This window comes from Mercenaria mercenaria, chromosome 13 (assembly GCF_021730395.1).
Source record: "Mercenaria mercenaria strain notata chromosome 13, MADL_Memer_1, whole genome shotgun sequence".
In the NCBI taxonomy this organism is placed as follows: Eukaryota; Metazoa; Mollusca; class Bivalvia; order Venerida; family Veneridae; genus Mercenaria; species Mercenaria mercenaria.
This window is the reverse complement of record NC_069373.1, coordinates 26,087,535-26,103,280: the sequence shown is the minus strand read 5'-3', so window position 1 is coordinate 26,103,280 and position 15,746 is coordinate 26,087,535. Positions and strand designations below refer to the sequence as shown.

General features: G+C 36.1%; 1 protein-coding gene across 9 annotated transcripts in view; it reads right to left on the bottom strand.

The window, feature by feature from the left end:
- Positions 1-2,873: 2,873 nt before the first annotated feature.
- The window catches only part of LOC123529310 (ELKS/Rab6-interacting/CAST family member 1-like), a 423,378-nt gene continuing 410,505 nt past the window's right edge, over positions 2,874-15,746 (bottom strand). For all 9 annotated transcript variants that reach the window (XM_053521352.1, XM_053521353.1, XM_053521354.1 and 6 more), the window contains one exon: positions 2,874-3,515. In XM_053521352.1, coding sequence (XP_053377327.1) covers positions 3,327-3,515 — 189 coding nt within the window. In that variant the 3' untranslated portion in view covers positions 2,874-3,326. The remainder of the gene's footprint in view (positions 3,516-15,746) is intronic.

Sequence of the window (15,746 nt, the reverse complement as noted above, 5' to 3'; positions counted from 1 at the left end):
CTTTTTGAGCTAGGCGTGTCACAAGGTGAAAATGTGCATTTTTGACTATTTCAGGGGCCATAACTCTGAAAATAGGGGGCAGAGCCAGATGAAAACTAGGAGGTGCGCAAGTTCATATCATGATTAAGACCCATGCAAGGTTTCATGAATCTATATCAAATACTTTTTGAGCTAGGCGCTTCACAAGGTAAAATTGTGCATTTTTGACTATTTCAGGGCCCATAACTCTGAAAATAGGGGGCGGAGCCAGACAAAAAATAGGAGGTGCGCAAGTTCATATCATGATAAAGACTCATGCAAGGTTTCATCAATTTATATCAAATACTTTTCGAGCTAGGCGTGTCACGAACTTCGGACGGACGAACGACCAGATGGTCATTCCATTGTTTGAAAACAACAGAATGACCACTTAAGGAACAAAAGAATTAAGGGTTACGGAATGAATACAAAGGATTTCTATTGTCCTAGGCCACACCTCCTACCACCTAAGGTACCAATTGTGTGCTCGGACTGACGGACACACGCAAGGATGCACGAACAAGACCAAATCTATATGCCCCCATCACTCATGGGGGGCACAAAAAGGTTAACTTGGATGCCTGTGAACTTGACCTTTGAGAGTGGGGTCTATGTATTGCACATGAAACATTGCCTTGTAAAGGTTAAAATTTATGCGAAGCGATTTAAATTGTATAAAAAAGTTACAGACCAGACAAAAATTACCAAAAATGTTTTATCTCAAAGTGTGACATTGACCTTAAGCCCTGGATCTTATATGCAACAAATCAATTTGTTATTGTGACTTTTTGTGTCAAGTTATTTGAATATCCATCCATGCAAAGTAAAGTTATTGACCAGACATAAAAAATTACCTATTTATCTTTGACCTAGTGTTTCCTCAACCTTTCAAACAGTTTCCTGGGTCTTGCACACTGTGTCATTATTGGGAACATGACATTGTGTGTCAAATGATTTTGAATTTCCTCCCCTGATCAATGGTAGAGTCATTGAACACACATGAAACTGACACTCCTAACATGTGACCTCTAAATGTGACCTTGAACTTGGAGCAAGGGGTCTGTGTCTCCTGTGCAACATGTCATCTCATTGTGTCAACTAATTTCAAATTCCCTTGATGAATGGCATAGTTATGGACATGACATAAAACAGACCCTTTTAACTTTCAACTTGACTTTCAAGGGTAACTTTGAGCTTGGAGGATGTATGTCTTGTGTCCTACATGTCTCATTATTGGGAAAATTTGTGTCAAGTAATTTCAAAATCTCTTCATGGTGGCAGAGTTATGGACTGGACAAGAAACAGAACCTGTACACCTTTAACCTCCAAGCGAGAACTTGACCTTTGAGAATTGGGTCTGCATCTTGCATGCAACACATCATTTAAAAATCTCTCATACATGCCATATCTCCCGCCAGGAGCCTTTTTCTCCCATATTTTCAGTATATCTCCCGGTCTCCCGCCTGGACATGAAAACCTCCCGTAAAAAAATAAATTCAGAAAAAAAGTTCTCTGTCGAAAAATTGTATCTCAGACCCAATGCAGACCTTAAGAAAATACTTGAAATTCAGTGGAAATACTCTTCAAACATAATTTTGATAGTTGTCTATAATCCCTAGCTTGTTTATCGAAAGATACACGCCTGAGTCATTAATTATCTTTCCACCTACTGTCACCATCTGCAAACAATTAACCATTTTATCTTACCCGTAGGCAATTGTAAACATGTGTATTCGAGATTTTAGACTGATTCTATAACATCAAAGTCGCTGATCCGTAGTTTTCAAAACAATATGTAAACCAGTCTTAAAATTACGTCATTTTACCGCTACCTGCCAAAGTGTACTTCCTTTTTCACTGATCTCAATATTTATCGAGCCATCAGAAGATGAGACAGGTTAGTGCTAACACCGAGTTCATGCTTCTCAATTTAAATACTTGCACAACATGCAAAAATTCAACCACGATTTAACAAAAATTGGCAAGTTAATGTCGGACTACACAGAATTTTGGACAAATATGAATTTGGATAAGTGAATTTTATGAAATAAATTGCAATTCATACTGCCCAAAGAATTGCCTGCCATTCCTTTGTGATATTGTCATGTTGCAATAATTAACGGGAGAAGAATTCCCAGTTTAAATACATACATGTAGTTTTAATCTAAATATGGACAATCCAGCAATAGAACGACTTTCATTTTTGTTTTAACAACTTCATTTCTGATAAGAAATGACTGACCTTAAAAGACTGTTTTGGCATGATATGTCTGCAATCTTCTGAGTATTGTATGCTTAAACATGTCAAAAAGATCACTCTCTCCAGATGAAGAAGCATCAACACATAAAGCAAAAACAAAGTTCCTGGTTCAATCTTTCATGGAATTCTGAATTTCCTTGGATCAATTAAAGTGCTGTAAGTAATAATCATGCATTCTTTACACAACTGTTGGCTGCACTCATCAATTCAATATAGAAAACTTGAAGATTTTTTCATGAAAATGGCTATTTAGTGTGAAAAATGAGTGAATAAAAGTCTCCCTTATTTTTACCCAATCTCCCTTAAAAAAAGCCCTGCTGAGGCAAATCTCCCTTATTGACCTTCTGAAAATATGGCATGTATGATCTCTTCAGTTATGGAAACAAATGTGATGGACAAATGGACAGACAGACAGATGGATGGACTGAAGGACAGGCAGATGCAACCCATTTCTTTGTCCTTTTTTTTTCTTAAAAAAAGAAAAGGGACAAAAACACAGGTATAAACTAGAGATCGCGGGCTTAGCGCAAAACGGTTGTAACTCCTTCTTTATTTCATATCAGTTACAACCGTTTTGCGCTAAGCCCGCGAGATGCTTTTGAGAAAAGCGCATGTCTCCCACAACTGCCTAATCATCTAAATAGTAAGTCAGTCTGCGCTTTCTTGGACAAAAATGTACCCTATACTACTTGCGCATGCTCTTTCTTGCACCCAAAACGTACCCTAAACTACGAATAAAAGTAATATACGGTACGGTTTGGGTGTACGAAAGTGCATGCGCTCCGAGGATTTTCTGGTAATTCAAGGGCCATAATTCCGAAGTGCCTGGGCCGATTTGGCTAGTTATCGAACTTGGCCAAGGTCTTATGGTCAGACACATTTTGTTCAAGTTTGGTGAAGATCGGGTGAGAAATGTTTGACTTAGAGTGCGGACAAGCTTTGTGACAGACAGACACACAGACTGGAGTAAATCAGTATGTCTCCCACACCACTGTGTGGTGGGAGACATAATTAATCACAATACTGTATAGCATGTTATGCTTCTAAATTATGTAAGGTCTTTATTTTCAAGTTGTCTGGTGACATCTGAATTCTGTGTATCTGTTTCTGTATGTTCCAAGGTAGTTGAATCTGTAGCCCTGTTTTCATCAAGTTTTATGGATTCTGGATCAGATATTCTTGACTTTGATCTTTTTCCTCTACTTCTTTCATGAAGATACCTGTCTCTGTCTTGAATCTAAAAAATTAAATTGTCAGCAATGTAGGCAAGTTTCCAACTATAGCTATTACTAAAGATGATTAATACCCAAGATAACGCTTTGATAAAGGGAAAATAAAATGATGTGTCAAGACTTTGACCTTCAAGTGTGACCTTGACCTAGTGACCTGGTTGTAGACCACAACTGGTCTTGATGAGGTTAACAATTACTGCTAGTTTATGAAAATCCTACAAGTGATTAAGAAAATATATGGGGCTGGCACTAAGTTAAGCTATTTGATCATTGACCTTTGTGACCTTGGACCTTATAACCTGGGGTGTGCACTTGTCCATAGTTTTTTATAGAAACAGGTGAGGAAAAACTAATACCTCATATATGTGTCTAACTCATCAATAAATCACCCTCTTCAATTTTCAGACAGACTAACCAACAGCACTAAACCAATATCTCTCCCCCACTACATGTCGGAGGCATAATAATTGTATGCAATATGAACAAATTATCTTGTTATCTAGAACATTTTAACAGAATCTCAAAAAGTGTGTTTTTAAAATGTTTCAGTGTACCTAAATTACCTTGTTATCTTGAAGCATTTAACAGAATCTCAAAAAGTGTGTTTTTAAATTGTTTCAGTGTACCTAAATAACCTTGTTATCTTGAAACGTTTAAACAGAATCTCAAAAAGTGTGTTTTTAAATTGTTTCAGTGTACCTAAATAACCTTGTTATCTTGAAACGTTTTAACGGAACCTCAAAAGTGTGTTTTTAAAGTGTTTCAGTGTACTGTAAAAGCAAAATTTTCATATGGGTTTAGTTTTTGCTGTATTTGCGAGTTACCTAACTTCGCAAACATTAATCCTCGCATAAATATTAGCCATTAAACCTTCCCAAAAATATCAAATGAAAATGGACATATTTACAAAAATTGGCTATGTTTAGTGTTTCCGTAATAATATAGGCTAGTATAATTTTATGATGAACAGAACAAACCATGTAACTGTTTAATTTAGAGCGACATGATAACTTTTGTGTTTCCAGTGTGTTTAAATAAACAAAGATTGACATCTCTGCCCCTGGATATAAGCTAATGTAAATTCTATTACGTCATAAAACTTCCTGTTTCAAATGAGATGCACGCCGCTGATTGCCAATAGTATTAGTGCACCTCAGTACATCGATAGAGTAAGACGTGTCTTGCTAAACAGACGTTGTCTATTTGTACTTCACCTCCCCGTATGCCGTCCAAAGTAGGTGATGCAGAAAAATCTGTTTTCAAAGATATTACATCTAAGATTAATATTCAAGAGTGTGTGGATGCTGAGGTAGATTATTTAGCAACACTGACAAATTCAGTCTTCAGAGAGGGCATTTCGGATGAAAACTACAAATCCCTTGTCTCTGACATTGGTAGACCTTCAGACTGTGCGGCTCTTACAAAAACCAAGGTAAATAGTGTTATTTGGAACTTACTGTCACCTCAAATGCATTCCGATGACATTAAAATGCAAACAATCCAAGAGGCTATTGTGAAAGCTGCCGCAGTTATAGTGAAATTAATCGATCAGGCAAGTGACCGATTATCCCGTTCAGAGCTAGAACCTGGCATAGATGTGCTAGGACATTTGGGTCATACATCTGAACATAAGAAGGCATGAAATGCATAAAAAAGAACTAAATACTGAATACCATCATCAGTCTGTGCTCTTCCACATGAAGTTTTACAGAATATCTATATGGTGATGAGGTAGGTAAAGATGTCAAAGAAATCCAAGACATAAATAGAATTGGTTCCAAGATCAGAAACTGGCCTGTCTACCAGTATCCTGGAGGTCATGGTCGTTCCAGACCATTTTACAGAGGCACCTTCAGAGGTTGAGTCTATAAACAACGACCCAGAGGAAGAGGAGCTTCCCAGACAAAAAACCCAGGTGTGGGTCAGAATGCCAAGAAGTAAACATGCTTTGTAAGTATTTAGTACATGTACATTTATAGCTGGTTAAATTATCATGTTGATAAATGAAGAAAATTTCTTGACACTGTCCAACACTGTCATCTAGAATTTGAACCAGAATTTCTGTCAAGTTCTCTGACTCCATATATTCACTCAAAATTAACATCTCTTGAAATTGTGGTTATAAACAGGGAAATAAAAAACTTGTTACATATGGGAGTCATAATTAAAGTGAATCATGAACAAGGTGAGGTTATTTCACCGATATTTACTGTCCAAAAAAAGAATGGAGAACATCGTATGATTCTCAATTTGAAACATTTAAATAACTATGTCACTTATCACCATTTCAAAATGCAAACTTTTGAAACTGCAATAAAAATGATAAATCACTTTGATTATCTTGCTTCAGTTGATCCTAGAAACAGTTATTATTCAATACCAATAGCAAAAGAACATCAAAAATTTCTGAGATTTGTATGGTGCAATCGTGTATTCCAGTACACTTGTCTCCCACACGGTGTCGGTTCAGCATCGAGATTATTTACTAAACTAGAGATGCTTTTGAGAAAAGCGCATGTCTCCCACAACTGCCCCAATGAAAAATGTTAGTTTCTCTAGATGTTTTAGACGAGTGGATCCAATTAGATGGTCTGGATGAGTGGATCCAATCAGTAATTCAAGGGCCATAAATCAAAAGTGCCTGGGCGGATTTGGCTAGTTATTGAACCTGGGTAAGGTCTTATGGCCAAACACATTTTGTTCAAGTTTGGTGAAGATCGGATGAGAAATGTTCGACTTAGAGAGCGGACAAGAGTAAAAAGGCCGATTTTTCGATAATTCAAGGGCCGTAACTCTAAAATGCCTGGACCGATTTGGCTATTTATCGAACTTGGTCGAGGTCTCATGGTCAAACATATTTTGTTCAAGTTTGGTGAAGATCGGATGAGAAATGTTCGACTTACAAGTGCGGACAGGAGTAAAAAGGCCGATTTTTCGATAATTCAAGGGCCGTAACTCTAAAATGCCTGGACCGATTTGGCTACGTATCGTACTTGGCTGAGGTCTCATGGTCAAACACATTTTGTTCAAGTTTGGTGAAGATCGGATGAGAAATGTTTGACTAAGAGTGCGGACATGAGTAAATAGGCCGTTTTTTCGCTAATTCAAGGGCCGTAACTCCAAAATGCCTGGACCGATTTGGCTAGTTATCGAACTTGGCCGAGGTCTCATGGTCAAACACATTTTTTTAAAGTATGGTGAAGATTGGATGAGAAATATTTGAATTAGAGTGCGGACAAGAGTAAAGACAGATTTTTGGTAATTCAAGGGCCATAACTCTAAGATGCCTGGACCGATTTCGTTAGTTATCGAACTTGGCCGAGGTCTTATGGTCAAACACATTTTGTTTAAGGTAGAATGCGCCCCAAATTTTTTTGCCGAATTTCGTCCTGAAAGTTATACTGTATAAAATTCAAGATATATGCGATTGAGCTCCTGTTTTACTTTATCGCCATATTGTTCGTGATTTTTGCTATTGTGTCACAAACATGGCCCCTGACGTCACTTTTCGTGCAAGGCCCAGTTCCGGGTGCTTTCGGCATTTTTCCTTTGCTGCGCTCTGAATGTCATATCAATGAAAAATACAAAATAATTGTCACTTTGCATTCAGAAAATGCTACTTAATAGTATAAAATTCAACGAATTAGGACTTACGCATAGGACATCAGAGACGATATTGTGACGTCAGAACGGAAAAACTCACATCAAGTTTTGTTATAAATTTTGCCTTAAAATTCAGTTTATAAAAAATCGACTCGATAAAAAACGTAAAATTTTGGTATGTTGTTACACAGTGTGTGTACGTCTAGTAGACACATAAATACTTAGGGGTCACCGACTTTTTCAATATTTGAGTTATTTTACCCCTACCCCATGAAGAAATGACACGTTTAATCGTCATTTTTTTAACAAAATAATCTAAAGAATATGTGAAGCTGCATGTATTAACAGCAGTTTCGGAATGAATTGATGAAGTGAATCGACATGAAAGTATTGAGAGACATTTAGTGAGATTTGCTAAGAAAGTGTTAAAGAAAAAGTAGAAATTTTTAAAACATGTAATAACATTCAGGTGATCACGGACCTGTTCCGAAAAGAAGAATTGTAGATATGAAATATCTTAATGAGCTATTTGATTAAGGGTGTAAATTATGTAAACGACATTTCGCATTATCCAAAATACTTTTGATAATTGGTTAATCAACATGCATTATGTGTGTTGATTCCTTGATATGACTTATAATTATTCAAATTCAAGTGTTTAGATTTTGAACACGAAACTACATTTCTATATCTATATACAGAGCATCCGGAGAAACAGATATGGCTTTTACTTTTTCCGTACTTCTTAAATCTGAACGCCGCAACTATTGAGGGTTTTATGAAATATTTTCTGGTATTCATTATTAAGAGCTTGTAACTTCACTTGATCAGAAGGTTCCCGCTAAGAAATAAATTATTTGCATCGGACCAGCAGTTGTGCTTGATTGTAATAAAAAGACACTGTCTCAAGAATAAATTCTCTGCGTCTGACCAACTGCAATAATAGTCATCAGAAGATCTTTTTTTAAAGAATAAAGTCTGTTCGCTGGACTAGCTACTCTGCCTTACTATGACCTCACTGTCTTTGTCTCTTTGTCTCGCTGGTGCGGAAGGTCAGGACTTTGATCGCTAGTCGTTTACCAAGGATATAAAAAATGATACCAACTGCTCAGCATTATGCGTTAAGAACAGATTCTTCACTCAACACAATCTCGCACGAATGAGATGTGGAGATTGATGTCTAAATTGGTAGGATTTGTTTCATGATTCACAATAAATTAATCCGTGTAAAAAATATTAATTTCATATCAGATATAGAATCTGGTATAAATATATAAATATTGTTTTCGTGCTGATTATACATGTGAAATGGAGCAACAGTCCGACATGCGTCGATAAATATTTCTGGTAAAATCAGGCAAACCCTCGATCATAAAATTACATATGAACGAAATTTCTAAATGTTTAAAACATGTTTAAGTACCTATTTTCACGAAATCAAATCATCAACTGACCGCATACTAGCTTTTTTAGAAAGCTAAGTTAGCATTTTGCATTAGACTGAGAAGATTAGTAACAGAGAAGACATCTATTCTTAAAGCTTCGAATTTGCATTTTGAAACCATCAGTAGGAATAACAGATGGATAGTAAACAGTGGATATATTGTCCATAAGTATTGACCTGACCCTCAGTAGAGAAATAACTACTGCGTAAGTATTCTTTATGATTTAAAAAATGTCGCATGTGCAAGTAGCTGCGAGGACAAAACGATAAGCCATCAATCTCGGAGCCTCAGTCTAACATCTTTTTTTCAAATTTTATCTCCCAAATTTACAGGACGGAAAATTAATACACTTACCTATTCATTTTTTATGGTTCATTTATTGAAAGAAATATACTTGTATTCAAGATATTTTGTAGTAAGTGTCGAATAAAATCTTTAAAGGTATCGTAGATAAAAAAGACAAATTACTCCCGAAAATAGATACTACAAGAGAAAACAATTAGAATTCGTGAAAATCGTTGCAAAAGACATTGTAAGAATAAAAGCAAATACGGTAACACTTCACTATATTGGATTTAAAAATGGTCTGCGGTAATTCAGTACCTGTTGTAACATGCGTGGAAGTGAGACGGTTAACTATAAAGAATATTTGTGTAGTTATAGATCTTTTCAGGATACAATATTGCGTAAAGTAACAAAAACATCCGAACATATTAGCGAAGATTGATGAGTGTCAGATCAAATACTTACGGACATGTACAAGATATACATTTTGTCAAAGGTGTTTCCTTTCACTAGTACATGGCATCTGAAGTTGTTTGTTTGTTTGTTTGTTTTGGGTTTAACGCCGTTTTTCAACAGTATTTCAGTCATGTAACGGCGGGCAGTTAACCTAACCAGTGTTCCTGGATTCTGTACCAGTACAAACCTGTTCTCCGCAAGTAACTGCCAACTTCCCCACATGAATCAGAGGTGGAGGACTAATGATTTCAGACACAATGTCGTTTATCAAATAGTCACGGAGAACATACGCCCCGCCCGAGGATCGAACTCACGACCCCGCGATCCGTAGACCGACGCTCTACCTACTGAGCTAAGCGGGCGGGCTCATCTGAAGTTGAGATCGAATATGTCGTGAAAATTTCTTATAATAAAGACATCTCGTTTTTAACACGAACGTGAGCTGTGTAAATTGAAACACATTCTTTTTTACTCTAACGTCATATAGCCACAAACCATGTGGGGGTGAGGGTAAAGTTATGTTATATTGCGAAAAATTAAAGTCGGTGACCCCTAAGTATTTATGTGTCTACTAGATGTACACACATTGCGAAACAACATACCAAAATCACACGTTTTTTTATCGAGCCGATTTTTAATAAACTGAATTTTAAGGCAAAATTTTTAGCAAAACTTGATATGAATTTTTCCGTTCTGACGCCACAAAATCGTCACTGACGTCCTAAGCGTCTATTTCATTTTACTGAATTTTATACAACTGAGTAGCATTTTCTGTTTGCAAAATGACAATTATTTTGTATTTTTCATTGATATGACATTCAGAGCGCGGGAAAGGAAAAATGCCGAAAACACTCGGAACTGGGCGTTGCACGAAAAGTGACGTCAGGGGCCATGTTTGTGACACAATAGCAAAAATCACAAACAATATGGCGTAAAAGTAAAACCGGAGCTCAATCGCATATATTTTGAATTTTGTACAGTATAAATTTCATGACAATATTCGTCAAAAAAGTTTGTGGCGCATTCCACCTTAAGTTTGGTGAAAATCGGATGAGAAATGTTCGACTTAGAGTGCGGACAAGCTTTGTGACAGACACACATACACACAGACTGGAGTAAATCAATATGTCTCCCACACCACTGTGTGGTGGGAGACATAATTAATGAAACCTGTTTTTTCAACTCTCAGACAAATGGGACATTCAAACTCACCATACACAGATGATTCACTTCTTTCTGGTGACTCCTTCAAGGCATGCTCACAAATTGTTACTGATACAGGATCTGATGTAAATCAAGAAAAATCTCAGCTCGTCCCATCCACAAAAATTATCTTTTTGGGTAATTGTATTGATTCAGAGAAAATGATATTACTTTACCTAAGGTTGTCAGAATAATTCAAGAATGTAAACACATTCACGAGAAATTAATAGTTCCAATAAGACAGGTTGCAAGAGTTCTTGGCCTTATGGTTTCCAGTTTCTCTGCGGTTGAACTGGGCCCCTTATTTTATAGGAATATAGAGCAATGAAAAAGTCAAGCATTGAAAGAAAATTTTGGCAACTTTGATGCAAAAATGCATGTTACTGATGGAATGAAGCAAGACCTGTTATGGTGGATTCAAAATTTACCAGATCAAAAGTGTCATATTTTACACAATAATCCAGATTTTATCATAACAAGTGATGCTTCAAAAAAGGGGTGGGGCGGAGTATCTGGTTCAAATGAGATAGGAGGTCATTGGACATTGTCAGAATCTGAACAGCATATCAATTATCTTGAACTGTTAGCTGTTTTTTATGCTGTCAAATCTTTTTGCAAAGATAAGCAAAATATGACATGTACAAGTTTGAACAGACAATACTTAAGCTATGTCCAATATAAATAATTTAGGAAGAATAAAGTCTGTCGCTTGTAATGATCTTGCAAAGCAAATTTGGTTGTGGTGCATTGAAAGAAAAATCTGGATCTCAGCAACATATGTACCTGGGAAATTATATGAAGCTGACAGAAACAGTAGAGTTTTTAATGAGAACATAGAATGGATGCTGAATAAGTCCATTTTTCAACAATTTTCTAAATATTGGGAAGAACCTGAAGTTGATATGTTTGCTTTGCATACATGTGATCTCCAACGCGGGAGGGTCAAAATCCCGATTTTTTCACCTTGCTTCCCGTCTCCCGACCAAAACCATAATTCTCCCGCTTTTCAAAAAAAAAACAGGAGATCACAGAGTGATCTTGGCGCCCACCAATGTGCCATTTTTGAGTGTTCCAAATTTCAAGACTTACTGCCTACCTCAAGGTCAAATTTCATTTCCGTACACAACACTGTGCATATGGTCCAAATTCAAAAGCTGTAGCTTGAGAAATGTGAAAGTAGGTCACCAGGTCAATGTCAAGGTAAAAGTTTGTTTCAGTACACAATCCTATGCATGTGGTCTAAATTTGAAGCCTGTAGCTACAGAAATGTGAAAGTAGGTCACTAGGTCAATCTTAAGGTCAAAGTTCATTTCGGTACACAAAACTATGCAAGTGGTCCAAATTTGAAGGCTGTAGCTTGAGAAATGTAAAAGTAGGTCACTAGGTCAAAATCGAGGTCAAATTCTATTTCGGAATACAAAACTATGCATGTGGTCCAAATCTGAAGCCTGTACCTTCAAAAATGTGAAAGTAGGTCACTAGGTCAATGTAAAGGTCAAAGTTCATTTCGGTACACAAAACTATGCATGTGGTCCAAATTTGAAGGCTGTAGCTTGAGAAATGTAAAAGTAGGTCACTAGGTCAAAATCAAGGTCAAGTTTTATTTCAGAATACAAAACTATGCATGTGGTCCAAATTTGAAGCCTGTACCTTCAAAAATGTGAAAGTAGGTCACTAGGTCAATGTAAAGGTCAAAGTTCATTTCGGTACACAAAACTATGCATGTGGTCCAAATTTGAAGGCTGTAGCTTGAGAAATGTAAAAGTAGGTCACTAGGTCAAAATCAAGGTCAAGTTTTATTTCAGAATACAAAACTATGCATGTGGTCCAAATTTGAAGCCTGTACCTTAAAAATGTGAAAGTAGGTCACTAGGTCAATGTAAAGGTCAAAGTTCATTTCGGTACACAAAACTATGCAAGTGGTCCAAATTTGAAGGCTGTAGCTTGAGAAATGTAAAAGTAGGTCACTAGGTCAAAATCAAGGTCAAATTTTATTTCAGAATACAAAACTATGCATGTGGTCCAAATTTGAAGCCTGTACCTTCAAAAATGTGAAAGTAGGTCACTAGGTCAATGTAAAGGTCAAAGTTTATTTCGGTACACAAAACTATGCAAGTGGTCCAAATTTGAAGGCTGTAGCTTGAGAAATGTAAAAGTAGGTCACTAGGTCAAAATCATGGTCAAATTTTATTTCGGAATACAAAACTATGCATGTGGTCCAAATTTGAAGCCTGTACCTTAAAAATGTGAAAGTAGGTCACTAGGTCAATGTGAAGGTCAAAGTTTTTTTTGGCACACAAAACTATGCATGTGGTCCAAATTTGAAGGCTGTAGCTTGAGAAATGTGAAAGTAGGTCACTAGGGCAAAATCAATGTCAAATTTCATTTTGAAACATGGAACTACGCATATGGTCTAAATTTGACGCCTGTACCTTCAAAAATGTGAAAGTAGGTCACTAGGTCAAAATCAAGGTCAAAGTTTTTTCCAGTGCACAAAACTATGTATGTGGTCCAAATTTGAAGGCTCTAGCTACAGAAATGTGAAAGTAGGTCACTAGGTCAAAATCAAGGTCAACTCATGCCAAGGTTCATCTTGCCACTCAAAAATATACAAGTGGTCCAAATTTGAAGGCTGTAGCTATAGAAATGTGAAAGTAGGTCACAAGGTCAACTCTTGTCAAGGTTCATCTTGCCACTCAAAAATATACATGTGGTCCAAATTTGAATGTTTTAGTTATTGACAAGAACATTTTAAAAGCTTTTCCCTATATAAGTCTATATGAACCATGTCACCCCCGGGGCGGGGCCATTTTTGACCCTAGGGCGATAATTTGAACAAACTTGGTAGAGAACCACTAGATGATGCTACATTACAAGTATCAAAGCCTTAGGCTTTGTGGTTTGGACAAGAAGATTTTCAAAGTTTTTCCTTATGTAAGTCTATGTAAACCATATCGAGGGTTCAACGCAATAGGGGCGTATCTACATATTTTACCAAAAATCACTTTTTTTGATTTTTCACTTTATTTTGACCTAATTTATATACTGTGAAAATTTAAACCAGATGTTTCAGTTATTTATATCATTATTTTGATATTGCAATAAGGGCGTATCTCAGATTGCCTTGATTTTTATGCGCAATATGGAAGTAAGTTGACTTACTGCCTTATTGCATGCAAAAAAGTATCCAGTAGTCTTAATATCTATCCTGCAATACAGGCTTGTGTAATCAGATAATTTCTGTGATGTCATAATGATGACATCATAAGGTATCAAGGGCATTATCCTGATGCATGAACCTTAAAGTAAATGTAGTATTGTCACATTTTATGACATTGAAGTCAAGAAAAGCTTTTTTATGCTTATGAGAGTCAGTACTTACAAATGGTAGATTCATCCTGTGTGCATGGATATGTTAATATCAAATTTAGCTACAGTTAAATGATAGACCCCCATTCATCTTACTGCTACTTAATGCACTAATAGCCCAATACTTTCAAAGTGAAAGCCATACTTGCCCCACAATAATTATTGCCAAATAGAAAGATTTCTATACTGGTAAAATAAAATGAATATATTAACATTTTATCCAAAATTAACAGTTTAAAAATATTAATTGGGCTAGGTTATAAAAAGACATACTCTATTCTTGAAGACTTCAGAAGGTGTATCATGATTAAAGTAAGTCTATATTCTGTATTCTTAAAGATTTTTAAAGGTGTATCCTGTTCTTAAAGATTTTTAAAGGTGTATCCTTGTTCTTAAAGATAGTTAACGGTGTATCATGGTAGGAAATATTTCAATTTCCTTGAATTTTGTAAAGTCGTACCATGGTCGAAGTAAGTCCATGTTCTATATCCTTGCAGGCTTTTTAAGATGTATCATGGTTTAAAAATATTTTTCTGCCCTTGAAAAATGTAAGGGAGTTAAAAAAATGATTTTCTTGAAAACAAATAAATTGCAGTATCAATTACTTGAAGATTTTTACACTTGTGCCTGCTTACTCGGTACAGTATTGCAAAAGGATTATAGTCCACGAAAACTGTAGGTGAAACTCCATATACATATAAAAGGGGAAGTCCAGCAATGAAATGTGATAATACATGAAAGGCGTCTGGCCTAGGAAAAACTCAATAATCTGTACCAAAATTTTAGTTGTAAGGCACCAAAAGAAACAAAATATTCAAAATGAGGTAGAAATGTGCATTTTTTTTAAAAATTAAGTTACTTTAATAATAAAATGAAAATCAAAAAGGTGTCATATACATCAAAAGCCAGTACTTCAGGCTATAGTTTACAGTGAACAGCCACAGCCTAAGACATACAGCATACATTCTTTGAAATGTAAGTGTGACTGTATCATTCAGTAACATAATAATACATGAAGCCAGTTTGGTAATATTCGAAGCTTTTTAGCTTATGTGATTTTTTATTTTTATTTTTTAAAGTTGATGAGTTATTGTCATCGCCTGATAGGCGTCAACGTCTGCGTCAGTGTTCGCATGCTTTAAAACTTGCAACACTTGTCAACATCAGTAACTGACTATGTACAGCAAGAAACATAACTCCATCCTGCTTTTTGCAAGAATCATGGCCCCTTTTCGGAATAGGAAAATATCATTTTTTTTTAGTTAAATTTTGCATTTAGGTCAACTTTTCTCCTTAAAGGTCAAAGCTATTGCTTTAATTCTTGGTGAAGGTATTCGCTATTAAAGCTGACTCTGCAAAGCAAGTACCGTAATTTTAAATTGTTTTTGCAAGAATTATGGCCCCTTTTGAACTTAGAAAATCATGGGTAGACAATATTTCTATTATACAGAGACAATAAAATCAGATGAGCGTCTGCACCCCCAAGGCTGTGCTCTTGTTTTGTATACCGGTACTTACCACATATTTTCTATGCCATTCAGCAAATTTCCTGGGCGTTTTTATTTTCTTATATTTACTTATAAACCAATTTGTGGTTCTTGCATTGTGCTCAGGTGGAAATGATAGGCATGCTAAATCTGCAACTATACAGATTCTTTTGGTATTAACATTGTTACAGTCACTGTGTGATTTTTGAGCCATCCAAAATTTCGTGAGCAAGGGTTGGATGGAGGCACTTTGAGTTGCCCTTGTATTTTCGTCCAAATTTATGTTGTGCATATCTCAAAAAAGGTATTTTACAAAGTGTCATCAAGCTCCATGTTGAGTGAAATTGTGCACCTAGCTAGTATTTCAATTTGGATCTCTCACAGCTGA